Source organism: Nerophis lumbriciformis, linkage group LG04 (assembly GCF_033978685.3).
Source record: "Nerophis lumbriciformis linkage group LG04, RoL_Nlum_v2.1, whole genome shotgun sequence".
Classification (NCBI taxonomy): domain Eukaryota; kingdom Metazoa; phylum Chordata; class Actinopteri; order Syngnathiformes; family Syngnathidae; genus Nerophis; species Nerophis lumbriciformis.
In genome coordinates this window covers 67,475,204-67,494,599 of record NC_084551.2, presented here as the reverse complement: position 1 = coordinate 67,494,599, position 19,396 = coordinate 67,475,204, and the positions used below count along the sequence as shown (strand labels likewise).

The 19,396-nt window shown below is 34.4% G+C and overlaps 1 protein-coding gene across 2 annotated transcripts in view; it reads left to right on the top strand.

Moving 5' to 3' along the window:
* The window catches only part of lin28aa (lin-28 homolog Aa), a 71,700-nt gene extending 57,259 nt beyond the window's left edge, over positions 1–14,441 (top strand). For both annotated transcript variants that reach the window (XM_061946684.2, XM_061946676.2), the window contains exons 3-4: positions 4,623–4,807; positions 13,855–14,441. In XM_061946684.2, coding sequence (XP_061802668.2) covers positions 4,623–4,807; positions 13,855–14,104 — 435 coding nt within the window. In that variant the 3' untranslated portion in view covers positions 14,105–14,441. The remainder of the gene's footprint in view (positions 1–4,622; positions 4,808–13,854) is intronic.
* Positions 14,442–19,396: the final 4,955 nt, after the last annotated feature.

Sequence of the window (19,396 nt, the reverse complement as noted above, 5' to 3'; positions counted from 1 at the left end):
GCAATGAATAAATATAATGTACAAGTTACACCTTTTGAATGCAATTACTGAAATAAATCAAGTTTTTCAAAATATTCTAATTTACTGGCTTTTACCTGTATAACGATGGTTAAAATCAGGCACTTTGAAGCTTTTTTTAGGGATATTGCGTGATGGGTAAAATTTTGGAAAAAACTTCGAAAAATAAAATAAGCCACTGGGAACTGATTTTTAATGGTTTTAACCCTTCTGAAATTGTGATAATGTTCCCCTTTAAGCATATTGAGGAAAACCTCAGTAGAAGAGGATGCAAAATCCCTTTCCTGAGCGGTCTGCTTATCTTTCTCCGTTTCTCCGCAGTTTAGTGCACAAAGCATTTGTTCTTGTTTCACTACTTCGTATTTAAGCTTTTAGCTTGTCCTCCTCCCCCTCCCTCAGTATGTGTCTGCACTAGATCTGCATTTTAAAATTCCTTTTTTTAGTAAAAACTCACAGATACATTATTCCAGGCATTATCAGACATTTTGCATGTTTCGCTTTTGAGTTATGTTTCAATACATTTTTATTGCTTTTTTCACATTATCTCAGGATTCTAAGAACAATACTGTCATTGAGTAAAAATCTCATTTGTGTGTTTTCAAACCTTACAAAATATCTTTTTTCTGGTAAAACTCACAAATATACATTATTCCAGGCAATATTAGCCATTTTGCACGTTTGGTTTTAAATAGTTATGTTTAAATAACTGTCATATTGAGTGTGACCGTTATACTCTCATATTGAGTAAATTTTATTGTTTGTATTTGTAAACCTTACAAAAACACCTGATTCTAGTAAATCTCACAAATATACATTATTTCAGGCATTTTTAGACATTGTTTGGTTTTGGAATTTTTTTAATATAATTTTCATATTTAGTATGACAGTTGTACTGTCATGTTGAGTAAAAAAAAAATAATTTGTGTCTTTGCAAACCTTACAAAATACATTTTCTAGTAAAACTCACAAATACATTATTCCAGTCATTAGCCATTTTGCATTTTTGGTTTTAAGTTATGTTTAAATAACTGTCATACTGAGTGTGACAGTTATACTCTCATTGAGTAAAACCTATTTTTTGTATTCGTAAACCTTACAAAAACACCTGATTCTAGTAAAACTCACAAAGATACATTATTTCAGGCATTTTTAGACATTGTTTGGTTTTGGAATTTTTTTTATATAACTTTCATATTTAGTATGACAGTTGCACTGTCGTCATATTGAGTAAAAAAAAACTAATTTGTGTCTTTGCAAACCTTACAAAAGATAATTTTTCCAGTAAAACTCACAAAGATACATTATTCCAGGCATTATTAGCCATTTTGCATTTTTGGTTTTAATAGTTATGTTTAAATAACTGTTATGAGTGTGACAGTTATACCTTATACCTTGAAAATATTTTTTTACCTTGAAAATCAACTTTTGTCTTGAAAATATTTTTTTGTCTTGAAAATATTTTTTTGCCTTGAAAATAATTTTTACCTTGAAAATCAACTTTTACCTTAACATTTTTTTTACCTTGAAAATCTTTTTTTTTTTTTTTACCTTAAATCATTTTTTACCTTGAAAATCAACTTTAACATTGAAAATAAAATGTTTACATTGGGAAAAAAAATGTACCTTGAAAAAATTTTTTTACCTGAAAAAAAATTTTACTTTGAAAATCAACTTTTACCTTGAAAATCATTTTTTTTACCTTGAAAATCAACTTTTGTCTTGAAAATATTTTTTTGTCTTGAAAATATCTTTTTGCCTTGAAAATCATTTTTACCTTGAAAATCAACTTTTACCTTAACATTTTTTTTTACCTTGAAAATCTTTTTTTTTTTTACCTTAAATCATTTTTTACCTTGAAAATCAACTTTAACATTGAAAATAAAATGTTTACATTGGAAAAAAAAATTTACCTTGAAAAAAAATTTTTACCTTGAAAAAAAATGTTACTTTGAAAATCAACTTTTACCTTGAAAATCATTTTTTTTACCTTGAAAATCAACTTTTGTCTTGAAAATATTTTTTTGTCTTGAAAATATTTTTTTGCCTTGAAAATCATTTTTACCTTGAAAATCAACTTTTACCTTCACATTTTTTTTTACCTTGAAAATCTTTTTTTTTATTTTTTACCTTAAATCATTTTTTACCTTGAAAATCAACTTTAACATTGAAAATAAAATGTTTACATTGGGGAAAAAAATTTACCTTGAAAAAAAATGTTTACCTTGAAAAAAAATTTTACTTTGAAAATCAACTTTTACCTTGAAAATAATTTTTTTTACCTTGAAAATCAACTTTTGTCTTGAAAATATTTTTTTGTCTTGAAAATATCTTTTTGTCTTGAAAATCATTTTTACCTTGAAAATCAACTTTTACCTTAACATTTTTTTTACCTTGAAAATCTTTTTTTTTTTTTTACCTTAAATCATTTTTTACCTTGAAAATCAACTTTTACCTTAACATTTTTTTTACCTTGAAAATCTTTTTTTTTTTTTTTTACCTTAAATCATTTTTTACCTTGAAAATCAACTTTAACATTGAAAATAAAATGTTTACATTGGGAAAAAAAATTTACCTTGAAAAAAAATTTTTACCTTGAAAAAAAATTTTACTTTGAAAATCAACTTTTACCTTGAAAATCATTTTTTTTACCTTGAAAATCAACTTTTGTCTTGAAAATATTTTTTTGTCTTGAAAATATCTTTTTGCCTTGAAAATCATTTTTACCTTGAAAATCAACTTTTACCTTAACATTTTTTTTTACCTTGAAAATCTTTTTTTTTTTTTACCTTAAATCATTTTTTACCTTGAAAATCAACTTTAACATTGAAAATAAAATGTTTACATTGAAAAAAAATGTTTACCTTGAAAATCAACTTTTACCTAGAAAATCAACTTTTACCTTGAAAATCAACTTTTACCTTGAAAATCCTTTTTTACCTTGAAAATCAACTTTTTTACCTTGAAAATCAACTTTTTTACCTTGAAAATCAACTTTTACCTTGAAAAAATTATTTTTACCTTGAAAAAATTATTTTTACCTTGAAAATCATTTTGTTCCCTTGAAAATCATTTTTTTACCTTGAAAATCATTTTTTTTACCTTGAAAATCAACTTTTACCTTGAAAATCAACTTTTACCTTGGAAATAATTTTTTTGTCTTGAAAATATTTTTTTGCCTTGAAAATCATTTTTACCTTGAAAATCAACTTTTACCTTAACATTCTTTTTACCTTGAAAATCTTTTTTTTTTATACCTTAAATCATTTTTTACCTTGAAAATCAACTTTAACATTGAAAATAAAATGTTTACATTGAAAAAAAATATTTACCTTGAAAATCAACTTTTACCTTGAAAATCCTTTTTTTTACCTTGAAAATCCTTTTTTTTTTTACCTTGAAAATCCTTTTTTTTTACCTTGAAAATCAACTTTTACCTTGAAAATCAACTTTTACCTTGAAAAAATTATTTTTACCTTGAAAATAATTTTTTTTACCTTGAAAATCTTTTTTTTTTACCTTGAAAATCATTTTTTTTTACCTTGAAAATCAACTTTTACCTTAAAAATGTTTTTTTTTTACCTTAAAAATGTTTTTTTTTACCTTGAAAATCATCTTTTACTTTGAAAATCATTTTTTAACTTGAAAATCATTTATTACCTTGAAAATCAGTTTTTGCCTTGAAAATCAACTTTTACCTTGAAAATCCTTTTTTTTTTACCTTGAAAATCCTTTTTTTTACCTTGAAAATCCTTTTTTTTACCTTGAAAATCCTTTTTTTTTTACCTTGAAAATCCTTTTTTTTTTACCTTGAAAATCCTTTTTTTTACCTTGAAAATCCTTTTTTTTACCTTGAAAATCCTTTTTTTTTTACCTTGAAAATCAACTTTTACCTTGAAAAAAGTATTTTTACCTTGAAAAAAGTATTTTTACCTTGAAAATCAACTTTTACCTTGAAAAAATTATTTTTACCTTGAAAAAAATATTTTTACCTTGAAAATCATTTTTTTTACCTTGAAAATCATTTTTTTACCTTGAAAATCAACTTTTACCTTGAAAATGTTTTTTTTTACCTTGAAAATCATTTTTTTTACCTTGAAAATCATTTTTTTACCTTGAAAATCAACTTTTACCTTGAAAATGTTTTTTTTTACCTTGAAAATCAACTTTTACCTTGAAAATGTTTTTTTTTTACCTTAAATAATTTTTTACCTTAAATCATTTTTTAACTTGAAAATCATCTTTTACTTTGAAAATCAGTTTTTGCCTTGAAAATCAACTTTTACCTTGAAAAAAAATGTCATTTTACTGTCATATTGAGTAAAACATATTTTTTCTATGTGCAAACCGTACAAAAGCACTTTTTATTCCAGGCATTTTTAGACATACTGCATGTTTGGTTTTGGAGTTATGTTTGTATAACTTTCATATTTAATATGACAGTTACACGGTCATTGAATTAACATACACGCATTTATTTCAGAATCCTCCAAGTTCCAATTGCGATGCATCAAATATTTCATCATTTTTCCTAGCGGTAGCTCTAATAACTGTCTCAGAATGGGTTTAAGAGCAGTTTAGGACCTTTCCTGTGTCTCCCACCACAGAGCAAGCTCCACATGGAAGGCTTCCGCAGCCTGAAGGAAGGCGAAGCCGTGGAGTTTACCTTCAAGAAGTCCTCCAAGGGTCTGGAGTCGCAGTGGGTAACCGGTCCGGGCGGCGCCCATTGTGTGGGCAGCGAGCGCCGACCCAAAGGCAAGAAAGTCCAGAAGCGACGCTCGAAAGGAGATCGGTAAGAGACGTAGCGATCGGAAAGGTATTTTTATTACCCCTTTTATTACTCTGGCCGCATTTTTTTCACCCTACGCATACCTGAACGTTTGACCTTGTTGAACTAAGTCTGCTAACTTTGTCTACTAAGACATGGAACAAGTCTCCAAATCCCATGCCTACCAACAGGAATTTGGGTTTCTATCGGTTATTTGTGGCGACATCCATGCGTCGTACTTTAGCGAACTCTGCCCAAATTATCCCAAAACTGAGTCAGGAATACTAGATGAGGATACATTCCATATTGTAGAGCAAGGGTTCTCTAACTTTCTTCACCAAGTACCACCATAATGGCCAACATTCAAATACAGTAGCGTAGTAGGCCTAAGTATTCCATTAACAAGTAGTGTTGTCCCGATACCAATATTTTGGTACCGTATTTTCCGCACCATAAGGCGCCCTGGGTTATAAGCCGCGCCTTCAATGAACGGCATATTTCAAAACTTTGTCCACCTATAAGCCGCCCCGTGTTATAAGCCGCATCTAACTGCGCTAAAGGAATGTCAAAAAAACAGTCAGATAGGTCAGTCAAACTTTAATAATATATTAAAAACCAGCGTGATGTGGGCGCGCATGGAGTCGTATATCAACATGGACGGAGCTGCGTGAAAAAAGCCACCCGGCCTCTTCGTGTAAACTTCCCTTAACCACTCGCTCATCTTTTCTTCATCCATCCATCCCTTCGAGTTAGCTTTTATGATGACGCCGGCTGGAAAGGTCTCTTTTGGCAAGGTCTTCCTTTTGAATATCACCATGGGTGGAAGTTTCTGGCCATTAGCATGGCAAGCTAGAACCACAGTGAAGGATGACTTCTCATTCCCTGTGGTGCGAATATTCACCGTACGTGCTCCCGTTGTATCCACAGTGCGGTTCACAGGAATATCAAAAGTCAGTGGAACCTCGTCCATGTTGATAATGTTCTCTGGCTGGATCTTTTTTTCAGCTATCTTGTTTTTACAATATGCACGGAAAGTAGCCAGCTTTTCTTGAAAGTCTTTAGGCAGTTGCTGTGAAATAGTAGTCCGTGTGCGGATGGAGAGATTGCGTCTTTTCATGAACCGGATACCTGTCGCTTAGTAGGAGCCATTTTGTGGTCTTTACAGATGTAAACACACAAAGGAAATGAAACGTACGGTAATATCCGCGCGCTTTTTCTTCTTCTACGCGGGCGGGTGGTTGCTTACAGTAGAAGAAGCGCTTCCTGTTCTATGGGGGCGGGTGCTTACCTTGGCGGTTGCTTGCGTAGAAGAAGAAGCACTTCCTCTTCTACGGGGAAAAAAGATGGCGGCTGTTTACCGTAGTTGCGAGACCGAAACTTTATGAAAATGAATCTTAATATTAATCCATATATAAAGCGCACCGGGTTATAAGGCGCACTGTCAGCTTTTGAGTAAATTTGTGGTTTTTAGGTGCGGCTAATAGTGCGGAAAATACGGTAATCATAGTAGTATCAATCATGAATTGATGCTTTGTATAATCAATCAATCAATGTTTACTTATATAGCCCTAAATCACAATTGATTGATTGATTGATCATGCAAAAGCACATATTCCAACCATTGAAATACTTTGTATAGTTCAATCAATCAATCAATGTTTACTTATATAGCCCTAAATCACGATTGATTGATTGAATGATCAAGCAAAAGCGCAGATTCCAACCATTGAAATACTTTGTATAGTTCAATCGATCAATGTTTACTTATGTAGCCCTAAATCACGATTGATTGATCATGCAAAAGCACATATTCCAACCATTGAAATACTTTGTATAGTTCAATCAATCAATGTTTACTTATATAGCCCTAAATCACGATTGATTGATTGATTGATCATGCAAAGGCGCAGATTCTAACCATTGAAATACTTTGTATAGTTCAAATAATCAGTGTTTACTTATGTAGCCCTAAATCACGATTGATTGATCATGCAAAAGCGCATATTCCAACGATAGAAATACTTTGTATAGTTCAATCAATCAATGTTTACTTATATAGCCCTAAATCACGATTGATTGATTGATTGATCATGCACAAGCACATATTCCAACCACTGAAATACTTTGTATAGTTCAATCAATCAATCAATGTTTACTTATGTAGCCCTAAATCACGATTCATTGATTGATTGATCATGCAAAAGCACATATTCCAACCATTGAAATACTTTGTATAGTTCAATCAATCAATGTTTACTTATGTAGCCCTAAATCACGATTGATTGATTGATTGATCATGCAAAGGCGCAGATTCTAACCATTGAAATACTTTGTATAGTTCAATCAATCAATCAATGTTTACTTATGTAGCCCTAAATCACGATTCATTGATTGATTGATTGATCATGCAAAAGCACATATTCCAACCATTGAAATACTTTGTATAGTTCAATCGATCAATGTTTACTTACATAGCCCTAAATCACGATTGATTGATTGATTGATCATGCAAAGGCGCAGATTCTAACCATTGAAATACTTTGTATAGTTCAAATAATCAGTGTTTACTTATGTAGCCCTAAATCACGATTGATTGATTGATTGATTGATTGATCATGCAAAAGCACATATTCCAACCATTGAATACTTTGTATAGTTCAGTCAATGTTTACTTACGTAGCCCTAAATCACGATTGATTGATTGATTGATTGATCATGCAAAAGCACATATTCCAACCATTGAAATACTTTGTATAGTTCAATCGATCAATGTTTACTTACATAGCCCTAAATCACGATTGATTGATTGATTGATCATGCAAAGGCGCAGATTCTAACCATTGAAATACTTTGTATAGTTCAATCGATCAATGTTTACTTATATAGCCCTGAATCACGATTGATTGATTGATCCATCATGCAAAAGCGCATATTCCAACCATTGAAATACTTTGTATAGTTCAATCGATCAATGTTTACTTATGTAGCCCTAAATCACGATTGATTGATCATGCAAAAGCACACATTCCAACCATTGAAATACTTTGTATAGTTCAATCAATCAATGTTTACTTACATAGCCCTAAATCACGATTGATTGATTGATTGATCATGCAAAGGCGCAGATTCCAACCATTGAAATACTTTGTATAGTTCAAATAATCAGTGTTTACTTATATAGCCCTAAATCACGATTGATTGATCATGCAAAAGCGCATATTCCAACGATAGAAATACTTTGTATAGTTCAATCAATCAATGTTTACTTATATAGCCCTAAATCACGATTGATTGATTGATTGATCATGCAAAAGCACATATTCCAAGCATGTAAATACTTAGTATAGTTGAAGACTTCCGGTCATTAGAAAACATGACTACACATCATAATGGCAGCTACAATTTCCATCTTAAATATCTAAAAATATTTTTGGGGGAATGTCCGGCGGGCCAGATTGAAAAGCTTAACTTGCCCAGGTCTGATTTGGAGCGTCAAAAAAAAATCTGATCTATGTCACTTCAGGGCAAAAAAGAAAAATTTGATTCGGTGTAAACGGAGCTTTTCTTGCGTTGTCCCGCCTCCATTGCTGCAACCCCCACCTTTAGCAAGCTCGCAAGGGTCACATCAGCAGGCTTGACGTGTGACCTGGATCAATAACTCTTTAAAATCTGCAAGCTTACCCCCCCCAACCCCCCGCGCCCTCCGGTGGATTCACACCCACTACCGGTCCTCACCGTCCACCAAAACCTCGCAAGTTTCACCCAGAAATGACGTTGAACAACATTGTCAGTTTTTTTGTCGGCATATAGGTTCTCGTGTCTCCCAGGCTCGATCTTGTCGGTTTTGGCTCCATTCTTGGAATATCATTAAGGCGCGGAGGTGGGGTTAGAGGTGTATCACCTTCACCCCACTGTCACTTGTGATTAGAAGCAGGGAGTAGTGGCTGTGAGAAAGGGGATCATTACGGCTTCAAAGAGTCCTGCGAGGCCTGCTTGTGGCTCAATAACTCTCCCTGGACGGCGCTAATCCATTGATAAGATATAGTTCCGCCTCCGGCCTGCGTCGCCATGCAACGTTCGACGCTTTTATCCGGTGCACCAACTCCGGTGTTGGTGCCACTTATCGACTTTTAGAGCCCCTTTTTTTTTAGGATCTATTTGGTAGCGGGAAGAAACCGCTGTCCGTTTAATTGATAGCAGATGCGAGAGGCAAGGCGAGCTGGGTGAAAGGTCAGGGTTGCCGTGGCAACGGTGTATGAGTAGTGCGAGCGGGCTGCGGCAGGGGTGCTCGGGGATGGGTTAAAGAACCGAGGTGGGGGTCAGGGTTCAGAGGTCATTGCTGCCGCCCTCTCGGACAAAGGACCACTTCCCCTCGGCTCACTCCCGCCCGTCCCCTGATGGACGCCGATTCAGGGAGGTTCCGTGACGTGATGGGTCGGACACCCGCGCCATCCCAACGGGCGCCGCCACAAAGCAGCGCTGACCCCTGGGCGGCCACACCCCCCCCTACGCCTGCACAATGCTCATCTGTTTGTTCGGTGGGTGGCAAGGGGTGTCCCTTAGTGGCACACGGTGACCACCGCCCATCTGTCTTGTAGGCACCAACACCTCGCTCTAGATTTTATGGAGAACACTTGACTGCGCTCGGGGTTTGGAGCTCAGGTTCAACGCCAGTAACATGGGGGGGGGTTGAGAGCTCACATTTGATGCCACTTTAAGACAAAAACGTATTTCATCTGCCCACTTTATTGGCAGCTTTTAATATTTTAGAAATGTAAGCAGTCGTTGAGGTCTGTTCCATCTGTTGAGTTTCTCCATTGTGATGACCTGAAATGCCCCCCGCAAGACGAACAGTCCTGATGAAATGTCGCCCTCTAGCGACACACAGCTGCAAGTTTAATATACTGTCAAACTGTCTTTTGTCAGGCATATTATTAAAGGGGATGCAAAATAACAATATGATCATACACAATGGGGAGAATGCAAGAAAAAGTGTCACTTTTAGTGTCCAAATTATAGGAAAAATAAGGGAAGAAGTATTACAAGAATACAATTGTTTTATTAGAAAAAAATATGAGAAAAATGTTGAGTTTGAGGTCAACATTTTACTTTCTAAAGTTTATTTTTATTAAATGAATTCATATCATATTCAATCATATTAAGCATATTACCAAAGTTATACACAAAATCTTTGCATAAGTGCATTTTAATTCTAGATCATAGTACTATAATAAGTCAATTATTTTTAAATGCATATTTAAATTCATCATATTGCTATAAAATTATTTTTTAAATAAAAAAAAAGTTAAAATTGTATTATTAAAATATGTTTATATAGATGTATATGTATATTAAAATATGTTTGTGTATATATATATATATATATATATATACATATTTTAATATATATCCATCCATCCATTTTTCTACCGCTTATTCCCTTTGGGGTCGCGGAGGGTGCTGGAGCCTATCTCAGCTGCAATCGGGCGGAATATTTTAATATATATATATTTATATAAACATATATATATAAACATATTTATATATATATATATAAACATATTTATATATATATATATATATATATATATATATATATATGTTTATATAAATATATATATATATATACGTTTATATATATATATATATATATATATGTTTATATAAATATATATACGTTTATATAAATATATATATATATAAATATATATATATATATATATGTTTATATAAATATATATATATGTTTATATAAATATATATATATGTTTATATAAATATATATATATATATATATATATATATATATATATACGTTTATATAAATATATATATATATATATATATGTTTATATAAATATATATATATATATATATTTATATAAACATATATATATATATATATATATATATATATATATATATATATCAATCAATCAATCAATTAATCAATGTTTATTTATATAGCCCTAAATCACAAGTGTCTCAAAGGGCTGCACAAGCCACAACGACATCCTCGGTACAAAGCCCACATAAGGGCAAGGAAAAACTCACCCCAGTGGGACGTCGATGTGAATGACTATGAGAAACCTTGGAGAGGACCGCATATGTGGGTAACCCCCCCCCCCTCTATATATATATATATATATATATATATATATATATATATTTATATAAACATATTTTAATAGTACATTTTTTATTTTAATATATATATATATATATATATATATATATATATATATATATATATATATATATGTATATATATATATGTATATATTTATATAAACATATTTTAATAGTACAATTTTAACTTTTTTTTTTTTTATTTAAAAAATAATTTTATAGCAATATGATGAATTTAAATAAAGAATTAAGGGTGGCAGAGTGGTTAGTGCAGGGGTAGGGAACCTACGGCTCTCGAGCCAGATGTGGCTCTTTCAATGACCCAAAAACCCAATCTCCCGAATGTGGAGGTCTCAAGGTTGGCAAGTACCGTATTTTCCGCACCATAAGGCGCCCTGGGTTATAAGCCGCGCCTTCAATGAACGGCATATTTCAAAACTTTGTCCACCTATAAGCCGCCCCGTGTTGTAAGCCGCATCTAACTGCGCTAAAGGAATGTCAAAAAAACAGTCAGATAGGTCAGTCAAACTTTAATAATATATTAAAACCAGCGTGATGTGGGCGCGCATGGAGTCGTATATCAACATGGACGGAGCTGCGTGAAAAAAGCCACCCGGCCTCTTCGCGTAAACTTAAACTTACCTTAACCACTCGCTCATCTTTTCTTCATCCATCCCTTCGAGTTAGCTTTTATGATGACGCCGGCTGGAAAGGTCTCTTTTGGCAAGGTCTTCCTTTTGAATATCACCATGGGTGGAAGTTTCTGGCCATTAGCATGGCAAGCTAGAACCACAGTGAAGGACGACTTCTCATTCCCTGTGGTGCGAATATTCACCGTACGTGCTCCCGTTGTATCCACAGTGCGGTTCACAGGAATATCAGTTGCTGTGAAATAGTAATCCGTGTGCGGATGGAGAGATTGCGTCTTTTCATGAACCGGATCCTTGTCGCTTAGTAGGAGCCATTTTGTGGTCTTTACAGATGTAAACACACAAAGGAAATGAAACGTACCGGTACGGTAATATCCGCGCGCTTTTTCTTCTTCTACGCGGGCGGGTGGTTGCTTACAGTAGAAGAAGAAGCGCTTCCTGTTCTAGGGGGGCGGGTGCTTACCTTGGCGGTTGCTTGCGTAGAAGAAGAAGCGCTTCCTGTTCTACCGGGAAAAAAGATGGCGGCTGTTTACCGTAGTTGCGAGATCGAAACTTTATGAAAATGAATCGTAATATTAATCCATATATAAAGCGCACCGGGTTATAAGGCGCACTGTCAGCTTTTGAGAAAATTTGTGGTTTTTAGGTGCGCCTTATAGTGCGGAAAATACGGTATGATAATTACTGGTTTGCAAAAAATATTTTTAACCCAAATAGGTGAAACTACATAATCTCCCACGGCACACCAGACTGTATCTCACGGCACAGTGGTTGGAAAAACACCGATGTAGACCACCAGGAAGTGGTTTCCATTTAGAAAAAGAAAAAAATGACCCTTTTAATGTGCCCTATAATCCGGTGCACCTTTTGTATGAAAACAAACCTGACTAGACCCGCTCATCGGCAGTGCGCCTTATAATCCGGTGCGCCCTATGGTCCGGAAAATACGCTAATAGAAATCTCCAATTTTCTTGCTTTTTTTTTTTAATGTATATTCAAATTCATCATATTGCTATAAAATTATTTTTTAAATAAAAAAAAGTTAAAATTGTATTATTAAAATATGTTTATATAGATGTATATGTATATTAAAATATGTTTGTGTGTATATATATAAAAACATATTTTAATATATATATTTATATAAACATATATATATATACATATATAAACATATTTTAATATATATATAGTATATATATATATATTTATACAAACATATTTTAATAGTACAATTTTTATTTTAATATATATATATATATATATTAAAATAAAAATTGTACTATTAAAATATGTTTATATATATATATATATATATATATATATATATATATATAAATAAACATTTTAATATATATATATATATATATATTTATATAAACCTATTTTAATAGTACAATTTTTATTTTAATATATATATATATAAAATATGTTTATATAAATATATATATATATATTAAAATATGTTTATTTATATATATATATATATATATAAATATATTTATATAAACATATTTTAATAGTACAATTTTTATTTTAATATTTTAATATATATATATATTAAAATAAAAATTGTACTATTAAAATATGTTTATATAAATATATATATATATATATATATTAAAACATGTTTATTTATATATATATATATGTATATATATTTATATAAACATGTTTATTTATATATATATATATATATATATTTATATAAACATATTTTAATAGTACAATTTTTATTTTAATATATATATATTTATATAAACATATTTTAATAGTACAATTTTTACTTTTTTTTTTTATTTAAAAAATAATTTTATAGCAATATGATGAATTTAAATAAAGAATTAAGGGTGGCAGATGACCCAAAAACCCAATCTCCCGAATGTGGAGGTCTCAAGGTTGGCAAGTATGATAATTACTGGTTTGCAAAAAATATTTTTAACCCAAATAGGTGAAAACTACATAATCTCCCACGGCACACCAGACTGTATCTCACGGCACAGTGGTTGGAAAAACACTGAGGAAGTGTTTTCCATTTAGAAAGAAAAAAAAAAGACCCTTTTAATGTGCCCTATAATCCGCTGCACTTTTTGTATGAAAACAAACCTGACTAGACCCGCTCATCGGCAGTGCGCCTTATAATCCGGTGCGCCCTATGGTCCGGAAACTACGGTAATAGAAATCTCCACTTTTCTTGCTTCCTTGTTGTTGAGCACACTATTGTACAATTCTTTCATTTTAAACAACAATAATATTTCAATATAACGGCGAAAACACTTTGCGTCCTTGCAGGTGCTACAACTGCGGCGGCCTGGACCACCACGCCAAGGAGTGCAAGTTGCCGCCCCAGCCCAAAAAGTGCCACTTCTGCCAGAGCATCGATCACATGGTGGCCAGCTGCCCGATCAAAGCGCAGCAGTCTTCGCCGGGGTCTCAGGGAAAGCCTTCGTCCTTGAAGGGGGACGAGGAGGCGGAGGAGGACCGCGGACCTTCCTCTGCTGCGACTCCGCCGCCGCCGCCTCCTCAGGAGCCCTCTGATTAGGTGGGGTAGGTGATGTTGGGGGCGTGGGGGTGTTATGGGTAGCACAGTTGTCAATCAAACTGGTTTCCTGTAAGGTCGGCCGCCGCCTCCTTCCTGAAGCTTCTTTTTTGGAACTACCTCAGGTTGAAAAATGGTCCCAAGAAGAATGTTGTCGATTTTTTTTTCTTTTTTTTTTTTGTTGTTGTTGCGACTCTTTTTCTGTTATTGATCACACTCAGGAACACTGCGGTTTTATTGCACTCTTTGAGGAAGAGGATCTTCATCATCCTAATATACAATCTGCTGTTTGTTTCCCCGTATGCTGCTCTACCTCGTTCATTTTTTTTTTTTTTTTAAACTCAGGTCATCTCATCGCACACTTTAGCTGCCTTATGACCAGAGATGTGATAGTTGGGGGGGGTAAGGGAGGGATAGGGGGAGGGGTAGTATTACCACGACGCTTCTATTGCAGTCGGCCACGTTGAATGTCAAGATCGGAAGCTTCTTCGGCTTTTGATCGGCCTTTTTGTTTTTGCTATCAGACACTATCAGTACTAATCACCTCAACCACGCAAAAAAATGTAATCAGACGCTAAAGCTCGCATGAATCCATGGCCGCTCCTCGAAACGACGGATGTCTCCGTTTTTTCGTTTTTTTTCCTTCTTTCTCTCCTCTCTTCGAGATCTAGTTATCGAAACCCTCAGGAACAAGCCTGCGCGGAGCAGCCTGTAGACCTACCTCGCTAATCGGCGTCATACTCCCGTTTTACAGGAGACTGCCACGCCCAATTAATATATACTGTATGTAAAAAAAAATTTTTTTTTTTGTAAGGAGAAATCAATGCTACGTATTTATTTTCATCCGAGATGTGCTGCAGTTTCTCAGGAATCGTGAAAGAATGTTTGTCCTTGGAGTTCCCAGCAGTAGACCTTAGGGCCGGGTGATTGGTTGATTGCAGGGGTGTCCAAAGCTAGGCTTGATGTTTAATTGGCATTTTATAAAAGTATATTATTAGATATTACACAAATTTGCTTTGTCACCTATCACACCCCCCTCGTGTGCGGCCCTCCGTGGTAAACTTTGGACACCCCTGTTTTACACGATTAGGGTTAGTTGTAGTCCAGCAGAGGCACTCTTCATACAGTCCCTACTACAGGTAAAAGCCAGTAAATTAGAATATTTTGAAAAACTTGATTTATTTCAGTAATTGCATTCAAAAGGTGTAACTTGTACATTCTATTTATTCATTGCACACAGACTGATGCATTCAAATGTTTATTTCATTTAATTTTGATGATTTGAAGTGGCAACAAATGAAAATCCAAAATTCCGTGTGTCACAAAATTAGAATATTACTTAAGGCTAATACAAAAAAGGGATTTTTAGAAATGTTGGCCAACTGAAAAGTATGAAAATGAAAAATATGAGCATGTACAATACTCAATACTTGGTTGGAGCTCCTTTTGCCTCAATTACTGCGTTAATGCGGCGTGGCATGGAGTCCATGAGTTTCTGGCACTGCTCAGGTGTTATGAGAGCCCAGGTTGCTCTGATAGTGGCCTTCAACTCTTCTGCGTTTTTGGCTCTGGCATTCTGCATCTTCCTTTTCACAATACCCCACAGATTTTCTATGGGGCTAAGGTCAGGGGAGTTGGCGGGCCAATTTAGAACAGAAATACCATGGTCCGTAAACCAGGCACGGGTAGATTTTGCGCTGTGTGCAGGCGCCAAGTCCTGTTGGAACTTGAAATCTCCATCTCCATAGAGCAGGTCAGCAGCAGGAAGCATGAAGTGCTCTAAAACTTGCTGGTAGACGGCTGCGTTGACCCTGGATCTCAGGAAACAGAGTGGACCGACACCAGCAGATGACATGGCACCCCAAACCATCACCCAACCATGCAAATTTTGCATTTCCTTTGGAAATCGAGGTCCCAGAGTCTGGAGGAAGACAGGAGAGGCACAGGATCCACGTTGCCTGAAGTCTAGTGTAAAGTTTCCACCATCAGTGATGGTTTGGGGTGCCATGTCATCTGCTGGTGTCGGTCCACTCTGTTTCCTGAGATCCAGGGTCAACGCAGCCGTCTACCAGCAAGTTTTAGAGCACTTCATGCTTCCTGCTGCTGACCTGCTCTATGGAGATGGAGATTTCAAGTTCCAACAGGACTTGGCGCCTGCACACAGCGCAAAATCTACCCGTGCCTGGTTTACGGACCATGGTATTTCTGTTCTAAATTGGCCCGCCAACTCCCCTGACCTTAGCCCCATAGAAAATCTGTGGGGTATTGTGAAAAGGAAGATGCAGAATGCCAGACCCAAAAACGCAGAAGAGTTGAAGGCCACTATCAGAGCAACCTGGGCTCTCATAACACCTGAGCAGTGCCAGAAACTCATGGACTCCATGCCACGCCGCATTAACGCAGTAATTGAGGCAAAAGGAGCTCCAAACAAGTATTGAGTATTGTACATGCTCATATTTTTCATTTTCATACTTTTCAGTTGGCCAACATTTCTAAAAATCCCTTTTTTGTATTAGCCTTAAGTAATATTCTAATTTTGTGACACAAGGAATTTTGGATTTTTCATTTGTTGCCACTTCAAATCATCAAAATTAAATGAAATAAACATTTGAATGCATCAGTCTGTGTGCAATGAATAAATATAATGTACAAGTTACACCTTTTGAATGCAATTACTGAAATAAATCAAGTTTTTCAAAATATTCTAATTTACTGGCTTTTACCTGTATAGTTTTCGGTCCGTTTTGCAAAACGGCACGTAAACAATCGATTATTTTCTTTTCCCACCGAGGGCAGACAAATAAGCATTCTTTGCTACGCTTAAACCAATCCAATTGTGTTATAGGTGACAAAGCAAATTAGTGTAATATATAATCTTATCACTAGAAAATGTAGTTTATTTCTACAATAAATTCCCCAGTGCCGCACTTTGGACACACTTGTAGTCCATCAAAGGGAATGTCGTCAAATCCCTAAGCATCGTATATTTTTTGGGGGGATTAATTTCCTATTTTTAATGCTTCTATCTATGCCAAAAAAAAATAAAAAATCATGCGTAAGATGCATTCACTTCTTCAGGTAAACCTTTTTATACAGTGTATATTTTCACTTTTAATACTCCGCTCGTCTCTCAGGAAAATGGTGAAAAAAAACAACTCAGGGAATGTTTTTGTTTTTGTTTTTGTGTGTGTGCAGCCATGAAAGCAAATGTTCCGCTATTGTTTTGTTCCTCTTTAGTGATGCTCGATGGGGATGTGGTAGAATGTGAAGGGATGCGGGGTGGGGCTGAAAGTGAAGGGATGCGGGGTGGGGCTGAAAGAAGTGAAATCATCTTTCTCTAAACATGGTCGACGCTTGGTGTTCCAGACTATCAATGCTTATGACAAATAGAATGTCGACACATATATATATATACACACACACACTCACACACACACACACACACACACACTGTACAATGTGAAGGAAAGGTGCTCAGTTGATTTAGAAGTTGTATTGTGATGTTTTTGTGATTCTATAAGATTCTCAGGGTAATTCTTTCTTTTTCGTTTTTGATGAATTCATCTTTGTGACCCATCGACCGTTCCATTACTTGTTTTGTTTTTTGTGTGGTGTTTCATCAAGTGAATGGGTTTCCCCTAAAAATGAAAGATTCCACTGACCGTATGGATGTTTAGTGTCATAAAAAGATGATCTTGACCCCTCTCAGGCGATGAATGGCCAGTTTTGTCAAAGTTTCTCAAAGTATTACTGCCATGATGTTTCTACATGTGCTCCATTTCATAATAAATATGTCAATACTCACAACATGACGTGACCTGGCTCCATACTTTTGCAAACGTTACAGAATGTTTATTATACAAGGACAGGCCAAAAGTTTGGACACACCTTCTCATTCAATGGGTTTTCTTTATTTTCATGACTATTTACATTGTAGATTGTCACATCAAAACTATGAACGAACACATGTGTAGTTATCTACTTAACAAAATAAGGTGAAATAACTGAAAACATGTTTTGTATTCTAGTTTCTTCAAAATAGCCACCCTTTGCTCTGATTACTGTTTGATTTATTTGGTTAATCTGTTAAATAATTTAAGTCCACATACAGATATGCTAAAGGTTTTAAGTTTTGTAGGAGCACATACAAATGTATTAAACATACTTGCCAACCCTCCCGAATTTTCCGGGAGACTCCCGAAATTCAGCGCCTCTCCCGAAAATCTCCCGATTTTCAGCCGGAGCTGGAGGCCACGCCCCCTCCAGCTCCATGCGGACCTGAGTGAGGACAGCCTTTTTTCACAACAGGAGGACAACAGGGTGACAAGAAATAAATCATCCAGACTAGAAATACATTGTATTATTATGTTTATCTTACCTAAAAATAAATATATTTATTAATAAAACTAAATACATTTTTACTATATTTTGCTAAAAACATCAAAATTAATTGTATTTTTATTTTTATTTTTTCTGACTCCTTATTACCATCCAGCCATAGAATTTTACATTAAAATAAACATATTTGAAATAATTAATTTTAAATTATCATAATAATTCATTTAAAATGACCATATTTAATTATTAAAATAATTGCTTGTTTATCAACAACTTTAGCATTTTATTCATTACATTTTGAAGCTCTCAGAAGCCAAGTTATGTTATATTCCTTAATATTTATTTATGCAAGTTTGAAGTATCAATTATCCAAACACAGTTTTGTTTGCATATTTTCAGGATGTAGATATATATATATATATATATATATATATATATATATATATATATGTATGAAATATTTGACTTGGTGAATTCTAGCTGTCAATATACTCCTCCCCTCTTAACCACGCCCCGAACCACGCCCCCACCCCCCCACCTCCCGAAATCGGAGGTCTCAAGGTTGGCAAGTATGGTATTAAATGAGATGTTCCTAAATTAAAATATAGAAAATGCATTGAAATGAGGTGTGTCCAAACTTTTGGCCTATATACAGGACTGTCTCAGAAAATTAGAATATTGTGATAAAGTCCTTTTATTTTCTGTAATGCAACTAAAAACATGAAAATGTCATACATTCTGGATTCATTACACATCAACATGCAAATTTTGCATTTCCTTTGGAAATCGAGGTCCCAGAGTCTGGAGGAAGACAGGAGAGGCACAGGATCCACGTTGCCTGAAGTCTAGTGTAAAGTTTCCACCATCAGTGATGGTTTGGGGTGCCATGTCATCTGCTGGTGTCGGTCCACTCTGTTTCCTGAGATCCAGGGTCAACGCAGCCGTCTACCAGCAAGT